General features: G+C 42.2%; 1 protein-coding gene across 1 annotated transcript in view; it reads right to left on the bottom strand.

Moving 5' to 3' along the window:
- The window catches only part of LOC310931514 (cadherin-4-like), a gene marked incomplete at both ends in the record, with an annotated part of 340,574 nt that overhangs the window by 45,194 nt on the left and 268,476 nt on the right, over positions 1–26,904 (bottom strand). The window contains 4 exons of the mRNA XM_083894688.1: positions 3,162–3,304; positions 10,975–11,231; positions 16,717–16,902; positions 23,232–23,369. Of these exons, the coding sequence (XP_083750814.1) occupies positions 3,162–3,304; positions 10,975–11,231; positions 16,717–16,902; positions 23,232–23,369 (724 nt within the window). The remainder of the gene's footprint in view (positions 1–3,161; positions 3,305–10,974; positions 11,232–16,716; positions 16,903–23,231; positions 23,370–26,904) is intronic.

Genomic DNA, 26,904 nt, shown 5'->3' on the forward strand with positions numbered 1-26,904 from the left:
CCCCACAAACCCCTCATGTGTTAGTTATTATATGCTGCACAATGGACAAGTTCCAGTAGTACGTGGTTGAAATATACACAGACTAAAAAAAGAGCATATTGTGCAGGGTTTGCCCGGGACACATATGGTATTGTATTTTTTGTGTATTACAAAGATTAAAACACGGTAACGCGAGCGCTACGGATTGAATTGAATGACTAATAGCGTGTTGCTAATAATATTGCATGAATCTATGCCACAGTCTCCAGCCCTGACTTAGCTCTACAAGATAACTGGGCTTGCAAATGACAGATTAGCTGCTACACCTGGCTTCTTGTGATAATAACCCTTTATAATGATACGGCGAAACGACGGGAAGTCGGAGGTTCTGTATGTAATTGCAAAAAACGTTATGGAAAACGCCCGCCTTGTCTGCACAATGTTGTTCCTGTGGCTACATTGGTATAAACTAACAGTATGTGCGTTAAAACATGTCTTACATTAAAGTCCAGTGACTGACATGACTCCTCAGACTCTAAGTACTGGCTACACATAATTTATGTTGTCACAACATGAATAATACGTTGGACTGCACGTGCACACACACACAAGCACGCACACATGCACATTGCGGCTTCACTCCACTTCCGCTCATACCATGTTAATCCCGGCCATGTATGGGGGACATGTGGAAGCAGCTTGCCACAGCTGATAGGAGAATTATGTGGGTTTTAACCGGCTAAATAAATAATTATGTTTGTGTAAGTTCCTCAAAAGGATTTGTATTAACTCCCATTTTTTAAACGCTGGCTCAAAGATGTGAAGCGTGGTGGGAAAAGACGTGCTCCAACACCAACCATATGTTCTCCAAAGAGCGCTCACAAACACATAAACAACCGCTATAGGTGTCACGAAGATCCGGCACGTGTTGGTAGAGCAACATAAAAGTAGGGTTGTGTATATAATGTCAACTCCTTTTTCTACTCTATGACACTGTTGTTATTAAATCTGCACAACTTGAGCTGCTTGTGCCTCGTCTTTGAGACTTTCTGCAATCCATCAAACCTATACAGGCTAAGAGAAAAACACAGGTGCGAAAGCTGCTTTAAGGAAGAAGGCAACACATTGAAATGACTGTGAAAACTACATTGGAGCTAAACAACAAGGGTGTAAATGAGATGTTTATTGAGTCTAAACAACCTCCAATCATCGCAGCAGATCACGCATCGCGTTGTCTGACATCAGTCGACGTAAATGAATGTACAGAAACACAAATGTGTTAGAAATAGGTTAATTCATACATGCTCGCACACCTATAAATAAACTAATGTCTAAAGGCCAGCTCAACTTACTAACGGTAAACACACTAGTGTTCTGCTGCATGTCACTGATAAAGCAGTTGTGGGGGAGGGTTCAAGTATTCTTGTTCTTTACTTGAGAAAACATTTTCACTTCCACTTGGGAAAACAGGAACTTATTTGTTTGCTGTGATTGAGTTTGTGCTCAGTTAAGCTTGATTTTTTTTTCTGAAGCAGAACAAATAATAGAATTCAGGAAAGGGGAAGAAAGGGACAGGCGTTAGCTGGAGATGAGAGGAGATAATGTTGTTTCCTTGGTCTCATAACCTGCTAAAGTCATGCAAATGTCTTCATCTATCTAAAAAGCAAGTGTCTGTCTGTCTGCCTGTGACAGGCATATCTCGCTGACCGTAAGTTTGCCGTAAGACTTTGGATATGGGTTAATGAATTTTGGAAATTCAGGAAATGATCAATTTGCCCTGATGCACTTTGACAGTGAGCTGACTTTCTTCAAAAAAACAAAAAGTATCTCGGAATGACTTGAAATTTACCATCATAATAGTCGGCATCGCCCTGAACAAGGATCCGTTGAAAATATTTGCAAGCCTCGTAAGGAATAATTTTAATGATTTTTTGAAATTCAAGAAATGATCCATTTGCCCTGATGCACTTTGACAGTGAGCTGACTTTCTTCAAAAAAACAAAAAGTATCTCAGAATGACTTGAAATTTATCTTCATAACAGTCAGCATCACCCTGAACATGGATCCGCTAAAAATATTTGCAAATCTCTTAAGAAATAATTTTAATGAATTTTTGAAATTCAGGAAATCATCCATTTGCCCTGATGCACTTTGACAGTGAGCTGACTTTCTTCTCAAAAACAAAAAGTATCTCAGAATGACTTGAAATTTACCATCATAATAGTCTACATCGCCCCGAACAAGGATCCGTTAAAAATATTTGCAAACCTCTTAAGGAATAATTTTAACGAATTTTTGAAATTCAGGAAATGATCCATTTGCCTGATGCACTTTGATAGTGAGCTGACTAGAGTCACAACATCTAGCTACGCTAATGCTAATTGAAAATGAAAACATTTGCGTTGTGCCTAATGAGGTTGCACAGTGTTTGTATTATGTTATGTAATATGTTGTTAGCCTACGTTCCTTATCATGCATTACCATAACTGAAAAGTCTTCTTCCGCTCCCACTATAGGAATACATACTCCCTACAGGCACTGCATGAGTTTTTATAAATCACTCTCAAGAAGCTCAAGTTAAAGATCATATTTTTCAATTTAATTTATTAATTTAACACACTCCTAACAATCATTCTCATGCATTCTTTTAGAATCTATGGTGAGCGTCTTTGTAATATTAAAGTTTTTGGGCGCTACCGTGGAAACCTTCGGTCATAATCCCTGAATATGAGATGCACCCACACCATACACAATATACAGAAATTGCTGAAGTTAATTAAAGCAACTTTCAAAGTGATTCACAAGAGGCTCTATCTGAATATTTTTGAGAATCACGACTGTGAAATGACAAAATGTAATGATATGCGATATAATCCACAAAAAACACAATATATCATTTATATTTTTAAAGTAATGAATGTTTAAATCATTTTCATCATCATGTTTTTGAGGCTATATGTAGGAATGTTTGAACATGTGAAGATAATAACAGTTTAATAACAGCATTATATGAAACAGGAATCAATTTAAATGTCAAGTGTGTAAGTTTTCTTAACCATTTTGGACCATCTTTTGATGATCAATGAAGGCTCTGTTGTAACACGCAAGCTCCACCAATAAATGCCATAGATTGTACACACTGTATCTGTAAAAGAAAAAAGAAGAAGAAAAAAACCTCTTACCATTATCAGTTGCCAGGAACGTGGCTTCATAAATATTGTTTTTGACGTATATGGACTCCCGGTCGAGCATTGCGGTGGTTACTATCTGACCGTTGGTTCTGTTGATGGACAACCAGTCAGCCGGGTCGTTCAGCTTTGCATACCTAAAGACACAAGGACGGATCGATGGAGAAGTTAGAGCCGTGGCTTTTTTTCGTGTTTACAAGCACTTATAAATTTTCTCCTGCGTCTGTGCATACTCAGATTGCCTGCACATACACACCCTCGCAAAATCACAACAGCCTGACCTTCACACAGTTTAATTCTTCATTGACTTCTCCTCCAGAGCCTGCAGCCTACAGTCAATTTCACCTCATTTTTCACTCCTGTGTACCAGGCACTGAAGTCAATTACCTCCCTAGTTAAGCATTGCCTGTGTGCGAGCGTGTGTGTGTGTGTGTGTGTGTGTGTGCACATAGCATAATGCAGAAAACAGCATTACAGTTACACACATGGATGTGTTAGTCCATGCATGTTTGCAAATATTTCTGTGGGTCTATAAGACATCAGTGTATCTGCTGTAGACAGGATGATAGCATCTTAGAACGATCATCAGACAGGGAAGTGGATGTGGGAGCAGGTGGCGACACTCCCCCGGGATAAAGGACAGGGAAGGAAAAGGGGGATCATCTCCAGGATTGAATCTCAATCTCACTCGGATCTAACCGTTCTCGTTTCCCTGGCATTTTGTCTCGTTCGTCTCGTTCCGCACTTTCAATTTTTTATCTGATCTCGCTCACCCCCGCCGCTGCCGCCGCCTCGCCTAATCTCGCCTAATCTCGCTTGTGCTTTTGTATTCATGCGTTTTCTTATCCCACCGTCTGTGTCATCTCATTCCCTCTGTGACACGGAGTTCATAAACTGCCACCTCTGCTGGCTGCGTTTCCCCGCTTTCGAATGTGAAACATCATCCGCGGACATGTGACTCCTTGGCCTTACACAACGTGGGTTCTCCAACAATCCAAATTCATTTACTGAATGTCAGTTTGGGCAATAAGGCCATGTTATTATATGGCATACACTCCAAGCTTTTAAATCCATCCAAATTGAAATGGATTTGCCCTTAACCCTGCTTTTATATTTATTGAATCGTTGTGTACTTACTGACAGTATACAGCCCACTTGTTTATTTGTGTTTGATTAAATACCGGATGCACATTTCTACTTACATGCCGGAGAATAGAAGCCCAGAGGGGTTGGTGGCGATTGAGGCGGAGGGGGGTTGACAGAGAGTATAATCTCTCTCCTGCAGTGAAGGAGGTGGGATTTTCCCAGCAGGCAGTGGGCATGATCCCAGGCATAGCACAGTGCAGGGAAAGGGATCACAGAGATGACATTCCCACACTCTAGCTGGGTTCACACAAACTCGCCAAAAAAAAACCTACAGCCAATAACTGGCGGACTGTGAAATCACCATGAGGACTCCAGTCCAGTCCATCACAGTAGGAGGGCGCGATGAAAGGGTGAGAAAGGAGAGAGGAGCTGGGAGGAGGCGGCATTTTTGGATGTAGGAGCGTGGCTGTATGATCCGGTTTTAATATCCTCATTAAGACCGACTTGATACTGACAGATATTCAGTGTCCAACTGCTTCTCAGTCGGCCAAATGGACTCTCAAAGTCTCCACTAAAAGAAAAAGACTGTCTCTCTGTCTTTTTAGTGGACATCAGAGGGAAATAAAAGGGTCAGTTTACCCAAATCCCAAGAAAACGGCTTGAAATAATAGTCTGACCTTTTGTGACACGTGTTAAATTGTCAGGAGTCAAGCTTGAGTGGAGTGAAGCCGCGAGAATGGCTCTGTCCAAAATGAAAGAACCCGCCTGACCAGCGCCTATAAAAGAAACTGACACAACATAATGTGTTTTGTTCGAATAAATTGTACAGAAATTGTAGTGTGAAGCTAAGAATCTGGACTGGCTGCCTCACAGTCATGATGGTCAGCTGATAAGGCAATTCAACCACTGCACTGACCACCTCCGATTTCTTGCGACTCCTCTCGGTGAAAGTAAAATCAAAACCTCTTTGCCCACAATTATATCATCAACTTAGTGAAATATATTGATTATGCGTGGATGTAGATGCAAACAACAAACAAAGGATAAACTAATCAGGATGACACAAGAGCTGGATGGAGGTGGATAACGGTGCATGGTTGGTTGCCACGGAAACAAGTGAAACCTTTTCGTTGCAGCATATAGATTGAAAATGTGCGAATCGGTATGTTTTGTCAGGAAGAAAATATGAAAAGTGTCGAGTGGGGAAGTATAAATCGGGGCTTAGAGAAGTGCTCCACATAAGACGGTGACTCTGGGTGCATTCACACCAGGATAGTATGGGAGACTTGGGGCCAATTCCAATTTGTATCCTAACCCTCAATCTTAACCCTCAAGCTCAACACTTAATCATAACTGGCCCTCAAAACCAAGTGTTGAGGGTTATTTTGTCACTTAGAAATGGGACACCCCTTAAATGCAGATATGTCTTCAGACTGCGGGGGGCAGAATAACGTGAAAGCTGCGTCCAGTCTGTCAACTCCAAAAAAGAAGAAGAAGAACACATTTACGTCACGATTATTTATTACGATCCGTTTGTCGGTCAAGTTATTAGGTTGTCAGTTAGTTATAAGATGATACTCATACAAATACCACAACCACGGACATATTCAGCTGACAGTTACCACACACCACGGCTTATTGAAAAGTAAACGAAAGCAAATGATCGATTGTCCGCACCGGCCGGCTATTGACAAAAGATCGTAAAATAAAAATAAATGTTACGCAACAATGAAGTCAGTAATCCATAATATGGGCCTAAACTAAGATAATACAATGGTTTTCATAATTTTTATATCTCTATTAACAAAGAAAAATATTTAATTTGTTTCGCAGCTTTCGGCGCCATCTTTGCTATGGCAAAACACGCAATGCATTCTTGGTAGCCCTTGCTCCCAAACTTAAACTTGCCCCTCAACTTAATTTTTCTGAGAATCGGGACAGCACTTGCACTAGAGGGAGCGCACATTTTTGAGATTGAGGGTTAAGATTGAGGGTTAAGCAAGGAATTGGAATTCACCCTTGGTCGCTGATGGCTGCTCGTTCGGGGGCAGTATTTCCCGGAACGAGCACTGAACAAGAAGAAAAAAGCACAAGGAAGAAGAAAACCCGGTTCAGAACTGAAAACGGAAGAAATACTGTGGCGAGCTTGCCAGGAAGTGCCTTTTATAGTGACACTCGGCATTGAGGAAGTCGACAAACTCTGCACAATGCTCTGCATGAGTACTTGCAGTGCAAACACATAAACACAACACAACAGCAGAAATCACTGCACATGCCTGCATAAACACACTGCACCTAGTTAACTAGAACACATTTATGCTAACTGAAGGCATGCATGGAAGCTCCGCCCACTCACCCTCCCAACACACTACAATATCAAGTATTTTTCCTCAGTTATAGTCTGTAAATTACCACTGGAAACCTTCCTTTCTCCTTGTGCATTAAGCACAACAACACGAGCGACGTCGTACAAAAGCAGTGTCACAAAGGTTTGCTCACAGAGCGGAATGCTCTGTTCAAACCCGACTTTAATGAAGTCTCCTAAACAGCCCTCAGCGCAAATGTAATAAACTTGATACGAAACAAAAGGAACGAACAGACGACGCGGCTGAGCTCATTTCCAGCGCTCTGACTTCACGTCACCTCGATATTATTTCGTTTAAACTCTCGTCTTTGAAGCTTCAAATCGACAGATGGTTTGGTTCACGTACTGAAACTCTCTATGTATGGCATAGTTATACAGTTTCCTCTGCACCCTGTAGATGACGCAGCTTATTTGGTCATTAGAATGTTCCTGCAAAAGTACCCAGTGTTTTTGTTTACGAGTCCCAACTGTAATCAACATTACCGGTGGCAATTGGCAGTCCTCTATCGCTAACTTTTTAATGAAGTGTTGTGCCAATATTTTCTCTAGTTGGAAGGGTAGTTTTTTGTTTACTGTAGTGTTAGTTTGGTTTAAATAATATATATATATATATATATATATATACCTTATCTCTTTCTGTGTCGCATTTTCTGTGCTTATACCGAGAGCTCATCTTCTTGAAGGCTGCTCTCATTTGGGTGTTGGATGGTGTGTGAGTACAGCTGAATGTATGATTAGGCCTGGCAGGTTAGTGATCTTAGCAAGCAGCAGGGAGCAGGATGACATTTATTTTTTAAACCCCCCCGACCCTGAGGATGAAAAATGCATGTCTCAGGCTTAGCCAAGCCGGTTTGGGTAATCATTTATGCCAGTGTCTCCAGTCCCATATTTCGACCTCACTGGTCGGGTGTCTGACAGGTGATGCATGATGCCTCGCTCCCTCTTCTCCCCCTGGCCCTTATTCCTGTCCACATTCCCTCCTACCGCACTCCGAGAGGACGCTGTTCGACTGTCTCTGCTTTGATGAGCACCTGTCAGGTTCAAACCTTGACCCAGAGTCGGCTCTCCATACACGGGTTCCCATCTGCCTCCCTGCACAGTCTTTCCTCGCCTTACTTTCGACTTTTACAGCTCCCTCTTAAGTCTTCTCTGTGTCTCTTTTTTATGTTTCTCTGCGAACCGTTTTATAAAGACATACAGCTCTTTGTCACATGCAGAAGACAAGGATAATAAATCATGTATGAGACATGCAGTAATGTCAAACCTAAAAGTCTAGCACATGCAAAGATCTGTGAAAGGAGTATTGGGGTGAATTCCAATTCCTTGCTTAACCCTCAATCTCAAAAATGTGCGCTCCCTCTAGTGCAGGGGTCACCAACCTTTTTGAGTCAGAGAGCTACCTTAAGGGTAAAAAATAATATGGAGGGCTACCATATAATATTTTTTTGTTTGTTTACCATTTAAATGATTAATATTATGCATTCAACTGCATACACATTCCTTCCAGTGCTTACTCCTAACGATTACCAGTTTTTATAAACAATATCAAAGATATTTTACTGACAGATCATTTGGATACATGCAAGTGAGGTGAAGTGAAGTGAGCCCGCGGGCACCGTATTGGCTGCCCCCGGGCTACCAGGTGCCCGCGGGCACCACGTTGGTGACCCCTGCTCTAGTGCAAGTGCTGTCCCAATTCTCAGAAAAATTAAGTTGAGGGGCAAGTTTAAGGGCTGTATCGCCCTCAATATTGAGATTTTCCGGGACCACCCTTGGGAGCCAGGGCTACCCAGAATGCATTGCATGTTTTCACATGACAAAGATGGCGCCGAAAGCAGCGAAACGAGTACGCTACAAATTAAGTATTTTCTTTGTTAATAGAGATATAACAATTATGAAAACCATTGTATTATCTTAGTTTAGGCCCATATTATGGATTACTGATGTCATTGTTCCGTAACATTTATTTTTATTTTACGATCTTTTGTCTATAGCCGGCCGGTGCGGACAAGCGATCGTTTGCTATCGTTTACTTTTCAATAAGTCGTGGTTTGTGGTAACTGTCAGCTGAATATGTCTGTGGTTGTGGTATTTGTATGAGTATCATCTTATAAATAACTGACAAACGGATCGTAATAAATAATCGTGACGTAAATGTGTTCTTCTTCTTCTTTTTTGGAGCTGACAGACTGGACGCAGCTTTCGCGTTATTCTGCCCCCCACAGTCTGTAGACGTATCTGCATTTAAGGGGTGTCCCATTTCTAAGTGACAAAATAACCCTCAACACTTGGTTTTGAGGACCAGTTAAGATTAAGGGTTGAGCTTGAGGGTTAAGATTGAGAGTTAAGATAGGAATTGGAATTGGCCTTTGGACTGATTATATATATATGTGTGTGTGTGTAAAAGTATGAAGATAGGATGATACAATTGCACGATTGCACATTTGTACAACAAGATTGGAAAGAAAGATTCCCTGAATAAACCCCCTGATTTCCTACTGGTTCTTTTGAGTACGGGAGATTCAAGAGACTGTGATTAGTATTCTTGCAGAACAGCGGTGAGAAGACACCTTTTATAGAGCTGGTAAAGCAGGCGGGATTGATGGTGATCCTACCCAGATGGATCCAAATGACTGAGGTGGTGGTTTGCCATCTCTCTAAAGTCCTCCTTAGCCTGATGGTGAGAGCGGAGGAAGGATATTTGGTTTGCGCTGAGGAGAGCGACGGTAGGCCTAACTTAATGCCAAGAATTACAGTTCATGGCAAAACAAAGAAGGAAACCAAAGAGGTCAAAGTGAACTCAACAGGGAGAGATGAGATGAGAGAGAGAGAAAGAAAGGGGGGATGGGGCCGAGGCTATGGTGACTTTGTCGTCTATCTAAATTATAACTTACACCCAATTTACTCTAATTTGCTGTGAAATTAGCTGAGAAATTTGTTTAGACCGTTTTCCCCCGAGAAAATTAGAAGGAAGGGGCTGCTGAAGTGTGAGGTGTTTGGAGGAAGGTTGTTTTAATGTCACATTGAAAAGGCACGTTATCAACTCAAACGCCGTGCTGTAGTAAGCCGGTCCTTGGTACGTTCTGTAATTCAAGTACATTCTATTTCTTTTGTGCTATGTACAGTATATGTGGTTTTAAACACCAACACATTTTCAGTTTTACCCTCACAACTCTTTACACTACATCTAATGTTCTCAGCCACTATTTTTTATTAACTTATATAATGTGTGAAGAGAAGAAATGGTGAATTTGCTTCATGGAATCCTTAATGAAAATGCTAAGCAGGCACTTTGGCGAGGAAGCTTCACTTATATTGTAACCATTGGAAAAAACGTTAATCTAAATAATGTTAAAACAGTAGCAGTTTAAAGAGATGTAATGACCACATTGTTACATAAGTGGAATTTGAATTATGTATAAAACAGTATGATATATTGCAGTACTCTGATATACTGTCCTATCAGCAAGCCGATATATTGCAATTTATTGTGAAGTAGTCTCTCCTAGTGAAAATACCCATTTATATACATCTACAAAATGCTGCCAATAGCATTTCCATATTGATGCGGTGCTTCGGGGCATCAATACAGTGTCACGCCATGAAATATTCCAAAACTGTAGTGCATCCATATTTCCTTGCACCCCAAGATGCGAGCATTTGTTTATTTAAAACAGCTACCGTGACTGACTGACACATATGCCATATAAACCAAATAATGCTGACAATTTCTCCCATGCTGGCAGTCAAAAACACACCGCCCAGAGACAGCCCCTCCGCCGTCTCCGTTGTATTCATTTGCATGAAACGCGGTGACAAGTGTACGCCCCTGTAGTGCCACAGTGACAGCAGGACTATGGAAAGGTCTGCTCGTCATTTAAAGGTTGGTTTACATTTCAAATCCTGAGAGGCTTAGTAAGAGAGTAAGAACACTGCAGGTGGACATTATGCTGTGTCAGCCATTTGATCTTGAGCCAGCTGTTCTCTTCGTCCTCCCTCTATGTACTGTATGTGTGTACCTGCATGCACGTGTTCATGCAAACTACTATACACCATAGACACACTACTAATTACCCAGAGGCTATTGCTCCCTATTAACCTTCCTACCCTCTTTAGACAAGAGTTCTCTGCTGGCTCATAATATTTCACACAGTAGGACTTTGAGGAATGAGTAATGCCAAAATATAGTTCCCTTGTTGAACTTTGACTTCTAACTACTGACATGGAACCTATCCAAGAGGTGTTTTTAGAGCAATTCTGCTGCACATGGGGGGATTCCTGCCAAGTTTGTACTTACAATGCACTGAGCAAGACTTATCTGCCCCCAGTTACCCCATTAGGACTTTCACACCGTACCTGATTATCTGCTGCATCTGTAGTCGGTCAGGATCTGAGGCCGAGAAGGTCGTCAGGCTGGTGCCGGCAGGAACGCCCTCCTCGAAGCGGATGTGTTTTGGATTCGTGGGGAAATACGGGGGCTCGTTGACGTCCTGGACCGATATGGTGACGCCCGCCGTGGACTGGAGCGAAGACTGGATGCCGGTGGCTAGATGGGCCTGGTTGGAGACGACCACTGTCAGCATGAAGGCGCGGTTCATCTCAAAGTCCACAGGCTGGAGGAAGAAGTAAGGACACGTTAATGGTACAGGTAAAACTAAAGAAGTTCAAATGCTAAAAGCATCTTGAGTCCTCAGATGATTTGTAAACAACAACATTCTGCATGAAGGATAGCATCTGCATCTAAATCCATACAATTGTTTTACTTGACAATTGAAAAATTCACTTTCTTACTACGTTTTTATCCCAAGCCTTCACTGTCCACTTTTGACACATCTACTCCTTGGCTTTCAACACAGTATGAATTTTTTTTCACAGTATGAGGTTTTATTTCTTCTTCTACTGTTTTGGGGTTTAAGCCTTGGCACATCCAGAGTGCACCCAACCCAGCTTGGGTCCAACTCTGGTCCAACTCTGGTCCAACTCTGGTCTAACTCTGGTCCAACTCTGGTCTAACTCTGGTCCAACTCTGGTCCAACTCTGGTCTAACTCTGGTCCAACTCTGGTCTAACTCTGGTCCAACTCTGGTCCAACTCTGGTCCAACTCTGGTCCAACTCTGGTCTAACTCTGGTCCAACTCTGGTCTAACTCTGGTCTAACTCTGGTCCAACTCTGGTCCAATTCTGGTCCAACTGAATGTACAGGCAATAGCAAATCCATCCAATTGTTATACTTGACAATTGAAATATTCACTTTCTTACTTTAGTTTTTATACCAACCCTTCACTGTCCACTTTTAAAACATATCTACTCCTCGGCTTTGAACCCAGTATGAGACATTTTTTTTTGTTTTTCATTGTATGACTTGTTTATTTGTTTTCTTTTATTAGGTCTTATATTTCTCTATATTTATTTTAGTTTTGTTTATCTCTGATACACAGCACTTTGTGTGCTTTATAAATAAAGTTGGATTGGACTGGTAAGTAATGAAGCACAAGTGATCTAGAAATATGATGTTAATTTCAGTGTTAAAACCCCTGTCAACATATTTTTCTCCCCCGCGTGGCTAAGGAATAATGTGTTGAGCCGCGTTGACGATAAGGACATGAAGAACAAACAGATATCGTGTCATGTGCAAACGCATACGTGCAAACACATGCACGCACACAGAATGTGTGGCACTAGATGGCTCTGCCTCTTTGAATGAGTGCACTTACACTATATGTCTCCTCTGCCAGATGAGCCTAAACCAGCCTGACAGTTCCGTGCTCTCCTAATGAAGACTACGCAGTAGAGTTCAGATGACAACGACGCAGAAGCAAGGAAATGGAAAAAGGCAACAATTACACTTGCTTGTAGGTACCGCTGTCCCATTTCTGCACAAGCAAGATGACGCTTATAGCGCGGCGAGGCTCGCGTCTCTCGTGTTTGATTGTGATGTTAATGACAGTGAGCACATCTCTATGTTGCATTGCCTCATGCACAGTTAAGTCGAGCTTGAATAGGCCATTTAATGGGACTGCTGTCTTTGCCCAAGAAGACAAGCAATAACGGGGGATTCGGTTGATTGAGTTAAGTGTGTCTTACCCCGCTACACTAGCTGTATATTGTTAATATTAGGCAGATTCTGGTTTTAGATAGCAGCTAGTTGTTTAGAAAGTCAAGCGCCATTCCAGGTCACTATGCATGAATTTCAAAACATTCAATTCTTTAAACTGACTAATTCTGTATCCTCATCAGTCCAACAAATGTACCATCCTACATTTTGCCAGTTTTTTTTCACTGTTGTTTTATTTCTTCCGCTGCTGTTTTGGGGTCCACAGAGCACCCAACCCTGCTTGGGTCCAACTCTGGTCCAACTCTGGTCCAATTCTGGACCAACTGAATGTACAGGCAATAGTAATTTAATTCAATCATGTTGTCTCTGTGTGTTAGGGTACTTTCACACCAACAGCATTTGGTGCACCCCAAACGTGTTTGGTCCCTTGGTTTGTTTGGTTTGCTTAGGTGCGAATGTAATCTTGGTACTTTGGTGCGCACCAAATCAACCGCTTTATCTGCCCTACTTTGGTAAGGTTCCTCTGGTGTGAAAGCAACTAAACCAAATGGTCTAGTTTAATGCATTATGGGTATGAGATGAGATACTTGAGTGTCTTGAAAGGCGCCTTAAATATAATGCATTATTATTATTATTATTATTATTATTATTATTATTATTATTAAAGGTGTGAAAGCGCCCTTAGTTTGAGTCAAAGAAATTAAATTTTGTCCAATTCTTCTGACATCACGTAAATAGTGTGTTATCCATGCACAAGGATGCCGTATCTCTGTGTGGCTGTTGATATTTTGCCCGTCAATGTTTATGCACATAGGTTTGAATGAAATCAAATGAGCGCGGATTCGCGTATGACCCCATGATGCACTGGGGAGCCCATTTACAAGCTAACCACGCTCTGGGCTCTTTGATCTACTGCCAGCGGTATTCAGAGCACAGGGAGGTCTAGAGTATAGCTGTAGGCTAAGTGAAACACACATGCATGTATACCTCGAGGGAAGCCAGGGGAGTGAGAGGTCAATAACATGGTTTCCATCTATTGCCCATGAGCCATCACATTTTGCATCTCCTCACTGCATTCATTTGTCTCTTTCCCTTTACCTAATTTGTTCCGCCATACTCCATACTTACTCCAACCTCCCCGCCCCCAACTTCTCTGCAAACTCGTCTCTCTGCAGTCTGCATCCCTCCATCCATGGAAATCTTGTCTTTCTGTCGCCTCCCTTCACTTCCCCCTGTCATCGCCGGTGTTTATCGTACGCTGTGATTTCCATATCCTAATGACTCAAGCGAGTCTGTTTGTGTGTTTCTCTCCGTGCTTGTTTGCCAACCCGGGCTTTTTATTAACATGTCGCGGAATGAGACTACATCGCTTAAATTCCCCAGAGAGCGGCGTAAACGTGTGACATGTTCTGGTGAAGACCTCAGCCCTTGTTTACAGAGGAGCCCAGGTCCCTTCTGGGAAACTGCGGCAAACCCAGGTGTCAATGTGTCTGCGCGAGTCGTAGCGGATATCTTGTTAAAAAAAAAATAAGACCAAGGCAACCTTTTTTTGTACGGCTTCATGATTTTACCTATCGTATTTTGTCAGATGTGAACCATTCTGGCTCTCGTTCCCTGGAGCAAGCTTAAGCCACTCTGTTTACATGTTGAGACAGTCTATTTCATATTTCTTCCCAGGAGGTGTCCTGTCTCTTATTTCATGATTTCCTGATAACCTCCCATGGGTCTCTGTGAAAGCTTACGGCTACCCGGCTGCCTGCTGACTTCTACATAAGGGTGTCAGAGGAACGGATTATAAAAGGCAGTCATGTAGAGATAATGAAGAGAAGCAAAATGCCAATGCTTGGTGCTCTGGGTACTGTGGGAATTACAAGGAGATGTTATTGGTGTTCTTTTAAGCGTTATTGTGGGATGCGAGATGCGGTTTTGCAGGAGTCAGACACACGGATACAAGGATAATGCACCTGGGTCATCGGGGGTCAAAAAAATAAACAAGTTATTTCTGCAAAGCCCCATATGCAACATGATAACCACATTCCCTGAGAACAATTCATGGGTGAGCACAGAAAACACAAACCTTAAAGGCCATTTCAACAGCACGTGTATTACACGCAGCAAACAAGATGAACATCACATTGTGTTCATTTCTGTTGTCCATTTTCTGTATATTGCTCTGAATGGTTTAAAAAAAACCCTCTGAACAAGCTCAGTCTGAGAGGTTAAACACGAACACAGAAGGTTGTTACAAGACATAGCTTTGTTGTTGCTGTCATTTACCACAGCGGCGAGCACATTATGAGTGTATAAAACCCGCTGCCTTTGTAATTGAGAAATCAATATGTAATTTGCTACAGCCATTGTGTTTAAGACTGTGTGTGAGTGTATGAGCTGTTTCTGAAGGGTGCAGCGGGGCTACAATCCCTCATTTGGACATAAAGGGGCACATGAAAGGCAAAAACTGCCGTCTGTCCCCATTTAACTCTGTTGTCTTATGCTTATAGGCTTTAAACCCAGAGGCAATCGGACATTCGACAGAAAAAACATTTAAATTGAGCATTCTTCTATAGTGAGCTCCATAAAGCGACGGGATGAGCATGTTTTAAAGGTACATCGCGAAAGGGCCCAGTCATAATTACCACGTTCTGCATCTGCAGAGAGGCGATTCGCTTTTTTTTTATGTGCCCACAATGCCGCTCAAACCTGAAAGAGAGTCCAGGTCAATCGAGCTTTCTATGCAAGAGTGCTCTATGTCATATTCCAATAAAGTAGCGTCAATTTAACACCAGCTCCAGACATCACATGACTCGGCCCTATGAACCGCCATATTCGCAGCCTAAAATGTGGCACAAAATGAGCAGATTTAACCTGCCAGCGTTCACGGTGCACTTTAAATCCACGGAGATCAACCAAAACATCGCAAAACTTGACAGACCGAATGTATCTGATCCATATAATGTTCCTTGCGTGCTTTTTTAGGGGTATGGAAACAGCCTGAGGAGGACATTATTCCAGACCCACAGTATCCTGACATCTTCAACTTCCTGATTAACTTCCCTTTATCTTACTCTAGAGAGTCACTGAAAGTTTACAAGAGGCCTGGAGGGGGAAACAAATGAATGCACTTTCTAAAGATAGCGCTGTTGTCACTGTCATCAACAGAGAGTTAACCATGAAATCTGGTTTCTGGTTCCCATCGCGCAGTCTTCTTCTGCTCGACGTGAGCACATTTCAACAGAACCGGTTGGTTTAATTCCGGTAAGTTCTCCCCGTTTTGTATCTGTCCGTTTTAGAGGCGAACAGCGTGGTATCCTGCCAGTGGGCGTTGCCTTGGTTGTGTGACGTCAGCGACCGGCGCTCTATTGGACTTGGAAAGTGTTCGGCAGTCAGCATGTACGATCCACAGTAAATAACACTAGAGGTACAGTATGTGTCATGTAGGGTCCCTGTGAACGAACGTGGGAATTAGGGGAAGACAAAACTATGGGTTACCCTAACCCTAACCCTAATGTCACACAGACACTTGCAGACCTCTGCACTGATGTGGAATGTATGACCTGGCCCTCAGAATTAGTGACGTCTAATGATGAAACTCCATCCCTTTCCCACGGATGTCACTATATACAATGGTTGCATACCAGAAAGGACGTTAGCATAATATTCTTCCACTTCAAAATTCAAAGCACACTGGCCGGTTTTTCCTTTTTGGGCTGCTGTAGAAACATGATGGCAGCCCTTGCCTTAAATTTAACACAAGGGTTAGGGTTACAACCCTCACGTGGAGTGAATCAAAATCATTTTAATTTTAAAGTGATTATGCAATCATACAAGCTTCCTTGAAGTAGCATATTCAATCTTTACCAATAAATCCTCCTAAATGCTAGAAGCTGGACCTTTAAATGTGATAGAGTCCTCAGTCCAAGGATCAAATTTAACATAATGTGCGCCAATATACCTCATAGTCATACATGGACACAGCAAAATAGACATTTGTGTTGTTTTAAAACCCCTCCTAAACACTAAAACTTTAAGAGAACGGCGTCTTACCTTAACCACGGTGACCATGCCGTCATTGGTGACAGGGTCAGTGCGGATGTTGAAGTGTCCAGACGGGTCTCCGCTGATGATTCTGTAGATTGCGTTCCAGTTCGGCGAGTGCGGTTGATCGGCGTCCACCACCGTCAGGTTAGCCACCACGACACCCACTCGATTCTCTGGGACCTCGCCTGAGAACTGCGGAATTAAGGGTAAAAAAAAAAGCGACTTTGTAAAAATGTTGCTGCAAAACATCTTTATTTCCACTCTCGCTGACATTCTTTGGGATCCATTGAGCTGTATGAGTGCAGCAATTTTCGCAAAAAGCCACAGAGTGCCTATCATTACCCTTTTTTTAAATTTATTTATGTTTTTTTACAGAGCCAGTGCTACTTTCTGGTTTTCAGGTAGAGTAAGTTTAATTATCCTGCTTTTACCACGACCGAGTTGTAAACAAGACGTAAACCCATTTGCGCACCAGCAAGCACATCCACACAGGGGCAACAGTTCCATTTAAAAAAAATGTTTCCCCATGCATTACCCATGTCCATCCTTGGTGAGTAACAATTTCTTCTCTCCTTTGAAATCCAGAGTGACAAAGGAAGATAGAAGGACACCAGCAGCGGGCGACAGTTAAAACAATAGTTTGAGCGTCGTCTCCGTGCTGTAAAAAACACATGTGCTTTGTCCCGATAAGCTCCGACGAGGAGTGAGCTGCTGCCTGTCATGTGTCTCTCACGGTGGGGATTGATCAAAGCGGAGGCTCAGGGGATGAGGCCCACAAAAAACAAGAGCCCGCAACAGAAATAATGCACTTGTTGCCCACTGCTCTACGTAGACAAAAAAAACCAGTCAACTCGTGTGGGGGTCATGAGGGTGTTGATGTGTTTTCACCTGATCTCGAGGCAACAGGCATGTAAGCACCACAGAGTCACTGTGTCACCACGGGTAACAGGCATGGAATAGCCTCTGAGCCGCTTATGTGGGTGTAGGATATCAAAGAGCAAAGCCCCAGACCAAACACTCCAACAGACCATAATACCCTGCCTGGCACCCGTCGCATCATCCAGCCAACAGCAGCAGGCAGATTAGGGGGCTGCGTCAGGAGAGCTGTTCAGAGACTAAGTGACATTCTTAAGACAACAGACAAGTCGGGGTGGTCCTGATGCACTGCCGACACTGGATAAGAGGCAGGCTGTTGTGCGTCTGTGCCAGAGTAAATTTGTTTATGCGCGTGTATGCATGTGTGGTTTATTCCAATTCAATAGAATAAACAGAAGGGGTCCCTCGCAGCTCTGATGATCAGGATTCATTCTATCATTGTTTCCTTATAAAGTGCGATGGCTGGATGGGATTACACCAGGTATGCGGAAATTTGGGTAAGAAATAATAAAAACGGTAATAGGCAACCTTGATGAGGCATGGCTGTTTTTTTCAATTCCCCACACATAATCTTCAGGAAGAAGGAGAGCTGTTATTTAAGTCATAGTCCGGTGCCAAAGCACCTCCCTCTAATCTCACCACAGAAGAGAGGGTGGTCCTGACATAATCTCAAGAAAAACTGGCATATCACCATGGTACCGTCTACATTAAATAAACTAGTGTTTTCCAAACATCTTACATGACAAACAATCCCAACTTAATTCATAATATAAATGGGATGGAAGCCAATTTGGGCATCCTGTAACATAAAGTTTACAACAAATAACAAGTAACAAGTCATTTTCAACAGATAAATGAAACACAACTTCATTTTATACCTTTTCTTGACAGATAGATTTGTTGAGCCAAGAAAAATCAGCGACAAGTGCAGTAAGTTCACCTCACTCATTGATATTAAATTATAAAACTGGCTTTAACTGCTAAATTTGCTACTCTGATCTACTGTGTTGCAGTGTTGAGGCTGTGGTTCATAAGTTTTAAATAGGAATGAGTCAGTGATTCTGAGTAAGATGTTCCACAACCTGTATTTTCAGCAATCTGACAGAATAAACCGCTTATTGCATCTGTGCAGTGGAGGGGTGGGAGTTTCAACATCACCTCAGCATACGTCATGTCGAGGCTCTGTCACAGTTTTGGTTATTACTCATAATTTAAAAAAAATGTAACCAGCTCCTCTACTTCCTCACTATATTCAGTTCAACGTGATGATGCCTTTTCTTTCTCTTACCCTTTATTTTTATGACTGCTGGAGTCAAGATTGCACTGTGATGAATCTTTTGTGAGTTTTTAACAGCGGAGCATTATCATCTCTTTTTGAAGGCTGCTCTCTTTCACTTCTTTGCTGGGTGCTGTATTGAATTAGATTTGTGTCTACGCTTTTTTTTTTACAAACCAAACGATGATTTAATCATTCAAAAATATTGTATTTTACTGTTGTACTTTGTGCTCCCTGATTTGTTCTCTGCGCTGTGGTTTTTTGTTTGCGATTCTAACCATGGGCGGGCCTTAGGAAACTGCCTGCTGATTGGCTACTGGGTTTTGGAGCAACAGCTCAATGGACCTGAAGTAGTTTGTAACTACAACTATATAATAAAATACCTTTTTTTTAACCTTTCAATGTATTTGTTTACTACAGAAACTCGGTTCTTACTGTATAAAGTACAAGCATGTGAACCATACAGCATAAATATGAAATGTACATCACACAAATAGAAGAAACGCGCTCTGACTCAGCCACAAGGTCTCCAGGCGCTAGCTTACATCGCATACTTTAGCTGCTAACTTTGCAACAACTAAAACAATGAAACACAATAAAACATACCTCCCATTCCTGCTAAATAACAATTATAAAGCGGAATCTATTGAAAATTGTATGTAAACTAATTGAAAGTGTTTATGTACGCTAGTTACCTTAAGCAACGGGAGATGGGCTGTGCCCCTACTGGATCCCCAAGGCATTACTAGCAGATCGGTGAACAACTCAACTGCTCCTGTCTATATTCCTGTCCCCTTACACGCACATAATGCATCAATAAACAAATATGAATTGACAAATTCTTTGATGAAACTGCAAATTATTTGAAGCCAATATTGCGTGAATAGTCAATGACATCAGACACACAAGTGAATCACCGATCCCCAAACAATAATTGACTAGTCATGTCTGTTACGTACCACTATTGGCACAAAGAACAAGTGTATTTTCACACATGCAAATGCAATATTTTATCGATATTTTATTTGCTCCGTGAAAACACAAATCTAATTCCATAGATGCTGTCTTGACACTGCACTCCAGTATGTGACCGTGGCGTCTTTTAGTGCAGGGTGTATTTTCCTCTCTGCAATACTGTATCTGTATCCATCTGGTGACAAAAAGGAGGTGGGAGCTCTTTGTGATTGTGACTGGCACAGAGTGCAGTTGACTTTCTCACAGCACTTGACAAAACACCTCTTGCCAACACCCTCACCCTCCTGTCACTGTTTTGGCAGTCGGGGAGAGACGAAAGCAGGCAAGGGGAGGTGAGAGGAGAGAAGGGGGAAGTGACAGGATACTTCATCATAGCAACTTTGCGGGGACGGTAAAGGAAGGAAGACGAGCACTGCAGTAAATTCATGAATGTGGGTTTCTCTGTTCATAATTACAAAACATCACGTAACAAATATGAGACACAGTACAGTTCCTTATACTGTACTGTATGCCTAAACAAACAGAGGGGATAAAGAACTTATTAGCTTTATTTCGTTACTATCTGCGTCACAGCAGTAATGCGACGCAGCCCTGAATGAGCACCCGCTGCCTTCTTATCTGAACCCACGCGCCAGCATTTGCCGCCTTGGAAATATAAAAAAAAGAAATAGGCCAACCTCTGATAGGCGTGATGATGAAATATTAATCATCAACATTAAAGACAAATTCCCCAAACTTTATATTTCTGGGACACATTGAAAGATCTATGTGGTTTATTGCAAACACTAAGTATCTGCATAATGGCTTTGCATTCTCAACAAAATAGCTTTTATGTTATCCCCGCCAACTGAAATGGCTGATTTATGTAAGGACTGGATAAAAGTGCTCGGCTCATCCCGACTCTAAAACCTCCACCAAAATGTATCATTAATATCCATGATGTGCCAATGGAAGCGACACTTAAACGCGGTGGAATACAGTTAGAGGATATTAATCTGGTACTGGCTGCTCATCATCAATACGCCGCCATCAGTCGAGAATCCTAATGCAGGAGGGGAAGCCAAGACAGGAAAGGCCTCTGATTTACAATGGGACATGTCTATGCTTTATCACTGCTGTGGTAGAAAATAGCTCCTCTGACTAAATAATCCTTCATTCTTCCTTCTCTACCCATCATTCTCCCCCCTCTCCATTTTTCATCTCGGAGCATGGTGGTGGTCCAGTCACCAGCCCCTCTCTTTGTTGTCTTTTTTCCATCCTTCCTTGTACGCGATCTTCCGACGAGATTCGCGCATGCTTGCCACCATTGGTAACTCATCACGATCTGGGTCTTAACGCCTCCCCGGGCAAATGCTAATGCTAAGTGCTCTAATTTAAAGTGGAACTAGACCGGAAGTTCCTATTTACGCTGTTTTTTGGGGTGTATCTGCGTCATTACCTTGTTTATGAAGCCCTGAAGTTTTGAACCAAACAGTTCAGCCACTGCTGAGAACGCTGTGTTTATTGTAATCTCGGGGCTCAGCGAGATCTCTGAAAATCCCGTAATAGTTACGTTAACAGCGGTTCTTCTGAACAGGCGATCGTCCTGCTCCGGGCACTAGTCCGGGCACATCCGGTTGCGTACATTGAACCGCAGAAGAAGAATCTGTTGTGGAGGTGTTTCACGAACGACAGTGTCTTCTGTCTCGGGGTCAATGTCTTAAAAAAGGGACTGCGGCGGGGAGTCGGGACGAAGCTATTTTTAAACACTGTTAAAACAGTGTTTTGATAATTAGGAGCAGTGCATCCACCGTTCCAGAGGGGGGAGCTGCGCTTCTGAATAGTACTGGCCAATCACAAGACTTTGTCTTCTGGGGGTGAGAGTTCACTCTGAAACATCGCGGCTGACGAACAGCGTCAGAAAAGAGGATTACTATCGGCTTGTTTACAGCAACTAGGAGGTTTTTGACCATAAAAACAAGTTAATGTATGTAAGCAGACCTCCATAACTAACATATTGCACATATTATGTGCAACAGGACCACTCTATGTGAGCTTTAAAGTGGCGCGTCGACAGCGCTTCGTCTGGTTTCCCCCCTGCAAGTTACAGAGCGAAGCTGCCCGAGAGGACTGCTCATCTCTCTCATCACTCCTGACAGGAAAGCACACACGCTGAATAAATACCGACACCTGAAGTCATACTGACACATGGACGGATTTGTCTTACACTGAAACTAAAATGAAGACAAACAGACTCACCTTTTGACCGCCTCAAGGGCAACCGGCGTCCGTTCAGGCAAAGCAAACTATTGCCTGGGGCCCTTGATGGTCCGATAAGTTAGTCCACACTATGACGGTTTTGTGTACAGGAGATTGCAACAACACCATGGTCAGAGAACTGGCCAGGTTCAGACCTGCTACTAATCTGTATAAGTTGGCATCTCCTGACATCTACAATGCATACGGCATGTGTCTCTTGTAACCACGTGCCCTCTGCCCTCCTTTATTCTGACTGTACAGACATGTGTGATGTCAATGTGCCTGTGCGTGTGTATTTGGGGAAAAAGTTTGAGTGACTCAAAAGGGATATATTATGCAAAATCAACTTTTTAAACATTGTAATACTTATTATTTGGGACTCTGGAGGCCCTATGAGTCGGCAAAGTGTGAAAAAAGATGATCCACACAATTCCACAACATTACAATCATGGACTCTGTTGAATAAAGTACCCGAAATCATTTTCCCCCTCCTCGAAAAACATCCAGAGATTTAGCACATGGAATTAAAGCTTGACCTTCAAACTGCGCAAATAATCAAAACAAAACAGAAAAGAAAAAAGACGGAGTGAATAAAAGTTTGTTTAGTGATGACGCTGCTGAAAACCAGCGATATGATACATTATATTCAGTACATTACGCCGGGCATTTAAATTTAACTCTGCTCTTATTAATGACCTTCTGTGATGCAATCATCGCTCTCTAAATATCACAGTCACGACAACAATCATTAACGATTTGCTGGCTCTTGTGTTTTTTGCTGATGAAAGTCAATGATATGGATTAATTTATCTTCGCCTGTGTGTGTGTGATATTTTGTGCATTCACTACTAGGAAATTAAAACGTGCCCTTTGCACTTCATAACCCACCCTCGCTGTCCTTGTGTAAATCTTCCCGTGCAACAACAGAAGCGTTGTAATCCTTTCCTCATTTCATTGCTCTCTCTCTCTCTTTCACTCTTCACTTCAACCTTCTTTAATGCCTTTCTCTCTCCACCCTTTCATAAAAAAAGAACAAGAATTTGTAACTCTTGTCATAGTCATCATTTTAATAATTCCTCTCTTCTCTGAACCAAAACCCTTTTCCCCCTCCACCCTCCCACCCTCCCACCGCGCCCTTTTATTTCTAGTGACTCACAGTTCTGGAGGTGAGCATGGGAGGGTTGTCGTTGATGTCCGTGACGGTGATGATGGCGGTGGCCGTGTTGGAGAGGCCAAAGTTCAGGTTGCCTTCCATGTCTGTGGCCTGCACGATGACGGTGTACTGGGACACTTTCTGCAAACAGAAGAAAAATAGGAAAAGTGTGCAGTTATTGGTCAGATCAGCAGAAAGCTTTCATTTTCCCAGAGTCTCCAGCAGCAGCAGCAGCAGCAGCAGCAGCAGCAGTTAGGGAGTATGATTCCCAGAGGGAAAAAGAGACCAAGCATGTGTTCTGTTCCATCGTCGCCATCCATGGGCTTATGTGAAACAGAGGGTGACGTCTTTTATTCGACTTCAGTTGAAACATATCCAGACTTCACGCCATCTGCAGAGGCTTGCCTCGCCTCTCCTCTCCGTTGGGCGTGGCGTCAAAGACATCGCTTTATTATGCCGTTGCTCCTGATGGACAGATGTGAAGACAATGATCCAACTGACAGAGATTAATAAGACCGTCGATGGGGGAAATAATACGAGACGATGACGAATGACGTCTTTTAAAAAATGACACAGTGTTGCTTCACTGGAAGCAGGAAAATTTTTCTTTTTTTTAAAAAAAACATTGTACTTTGAGTGCATCCAGCTCAGGGGTCTGCAACCTTTAGGATGAAAAGAGCCATTTTCGTCGCCTCTCCACCCAAATAAAATTCATTTTGGAGCCGCAAAAAACCCCACAAAATGAAGGTAATAACACGTATAAAGGTTTTTATACAGACATACTATATACAATAGTAATAGTCTCTTTCATTCATGACATTTAAGAACTACGACATGTTCCGTTTATACCCAACCTCTAGACCCCGTAGACCTGGTTCTTCCATTGTTTCATTGCTTGTGTCAAATTCACGAAATTCAAATGAACCCACTTTGAAATAAATGACGCAAATATTTGGCTTGTAAATGATCGTTCGGGCTCCAGGAAAAACGGTATGTGGATCCGAAGATGGACAGGACACATCCGAACGTGTACTGAATATTGCATTTTACGTTGACGTTGGATGTGATGTGATGTGAAGATATTAACCACTTCTTCCCTGACCCTCTTTTTGGAGTCCCTGCTCGAAAATGACATGCCCAAACCAAATAGAGTAAATCTCTGCAGTTACAAGCTCGATGTGAATTATCTGGGTTATCTTGGATTTTATTTATATGTCACTATTGGTCTAAAAAGAACTTGTTTTGAAAAAAAAGGAAAAAAGTATGATAACTCGCTGTAAATGGATGCTCCCTGTGCGGTGCGTAATAACAACTCTGTGACTCTGAAGCGTCTTCAGTTACGCAGCGCCATAGCTCTGGCTTACCTCGGTCAATTAGGGTGATTGACAGCTCGTTTTAAACCTCTAAACCGGTAGAATCAGACCCTGGTCTCCAAATGTATGAGAATCACTTCATTAGTGAGTCAAAAGGGCATAAATGCATGTAACGCATTTGTGCGGACAGTCGCCTTTCTCTAATCAGAATGATCTAATGTCCCTCTGTAATGATCAATCAGACCAGGATTTGTTCCCAAAGCATGCTGGATAGTGTAGTTCTTCATTAGAAGTGGTTTTGTTCCCGTGGAAATAACTTGTTTTGATAAACAGCAAAGGTAAGACGACATTTTTGGTTGTATATCTTGAAAGTCAGTTGTTGTTTTGCTCTTATTTTGGGGCTGGATCCGTGAATCTTGGTACTAGAGTGATAAAAATGGTACCGCTGGAATCTGTTTGTTCTCCGCTGTCCAGTCGACACATGTTTTTTGTGTTTACATAATCACGCTGACGCTGCAGTGCCGCTTTTCAATGAGTGCGCCTGAAACGTTTTTTTTCGCTCCTGCTGGTTTGATCCGTCGGTGTTTTAACTGTGTTTGGTGAACATAAGAATGGTTTATATGAGCTTTTAGCTGAGTTTCTGACCTTTCTGTGGGTATGCAGCATGTCTGTGTTTGTTCAAGTTAGACATGGTTTTATGACGCTTTTGTCGCTGCGTCTGACGCTAAGAAGAGGTTACAAGACTTATATTTGTCTCCTTGATCTCTAAAGCTACAAGGAGCCACTGCAGAGTGGCTGAAGAAAGCCGCAGGTTGCAGACCCCCGGTCCGGCTCATCCACCTTTCCTCCTCTCTCATCCTCTGTCACTTCCTCTGTCCCAGGGTGCAGTTAATGGGCTGCGGGAAGGGACGGAGGAGCCTGTCTGGATAATGCGTCTCATCACTGAGATTCCCAATTACATTCCCAGTCTCTCCTCTAACTCTCTCACCTGCTAATTACCAAGTAAATATCCCAATTAGACGAGGACGCCAACATCACGGGGAGCAGAAAAGCTCCTCTCCGTACCGCTCATCTCGACGCCAGACAAGACGGTGAACTTCGACCTCGCACAAACTCTCATTAACACCCATAGTCGCACACCCACATACGCCCCCCCCCACCCCCCATATCTTGTTTAAAAGCAGCATTTGCCTGACTGTCCCATCAGCCCCCGTGTACGGCGTGGACACAACACTCCCGCTAATTAGACAAGGGAGTAATTATGTAGAGCTCCTCTGAACCTCTCAGCATCGCAACAACACCGCAGCGTAAACCAGGTTCCTCTGGAGAACTGAGGTCTGCTGCTGTCAACAAGCCTTTTAAAAGTCCGCACCGCAGACCAGCGAGAGAAAAAAAAAAAAAAAGAAAAAAGAAACCTTTAGAAGAGAACCAGTGTGGGAGTTTATAAAGGAGAGGAAGACATTTTAAAAGTAAAGAACAGAGAGACAGCAGGGGATGCAGCCGAGGCACAAGGGAGGAGGGTTACCAAAAATAGATGCCTGTGTTTTTATGTTTTTTTCCCTGTCTTTTTTTTTTTTTGAGCAACTTAATACCTTTAACACCCGTGCTTGAAGAGAGAAGGCAGATGCAGAATCTCTCAAAGTTTCAAAGGTGCATATAGTGCTGACTAAAAGTGGACCAGGGAAAGCAGAGTAGACAGGTTTATGTACAATAATCAAGGTTTTAGACTTCTAAATTAAAGACGTTACAAGATAAGAGGGAAGTTGGTTTTTTCTTCTTCTACAGTTTCTTTAGTTTAAGAAAGTAGAAACTTGGAAAACTGGTCCTTACTTCTTAGTTTTTAAAGTACAAGTACCAGTTTTTCATGATTAAAACAAGATTTCTGATTGTTTCAGCTTCTTATATTTTCTTTGTTTCTTCCAGATAACAAATAAATCATTTAAAGTCAATCATTTTGGTTTGTGGACAAAAACAAGACATTTGAGAAGCTCGTTATTTCCAGGTTTGACAAACACTGATCAACATTTTTTTAAACGTTTTTCTGACGAAAATAATACTACTAAAATAGTATATATAGAACATAGAATATACTGTATATATTCTGGACACTGTCTATAATTTACATTCTATTTGAACTTTTTAAAGTCACTGAATTCTGTAGAATCCAGCTAACATGATTTCTAAAAAAAGATTTTTATTAAAGACATTATATAGACGTTGCGCATCTGATTTCATTGGTTTGGGCTCACAGAGCAGTCATATATTATATTACATATATTATGTAAAATAGTAAGTCAAATATATATGTATAATATCCCATGTTCAGTCTTTGTTTAAACTGTATATATTTTTGAAACTGTCTA

Source organism: Microchirus variegatus (genome assembly GCF_963457635.1).
Source record: "Microchirus variegatus genome assembly, chromosome: 9".
Classification (NCBI taxonomy): Eukaryota; Metazoa; Chordata; class Actinopteri; order Pleuronectiformes; family Soleidae; genus Microchirus; species Microchirus variegatus.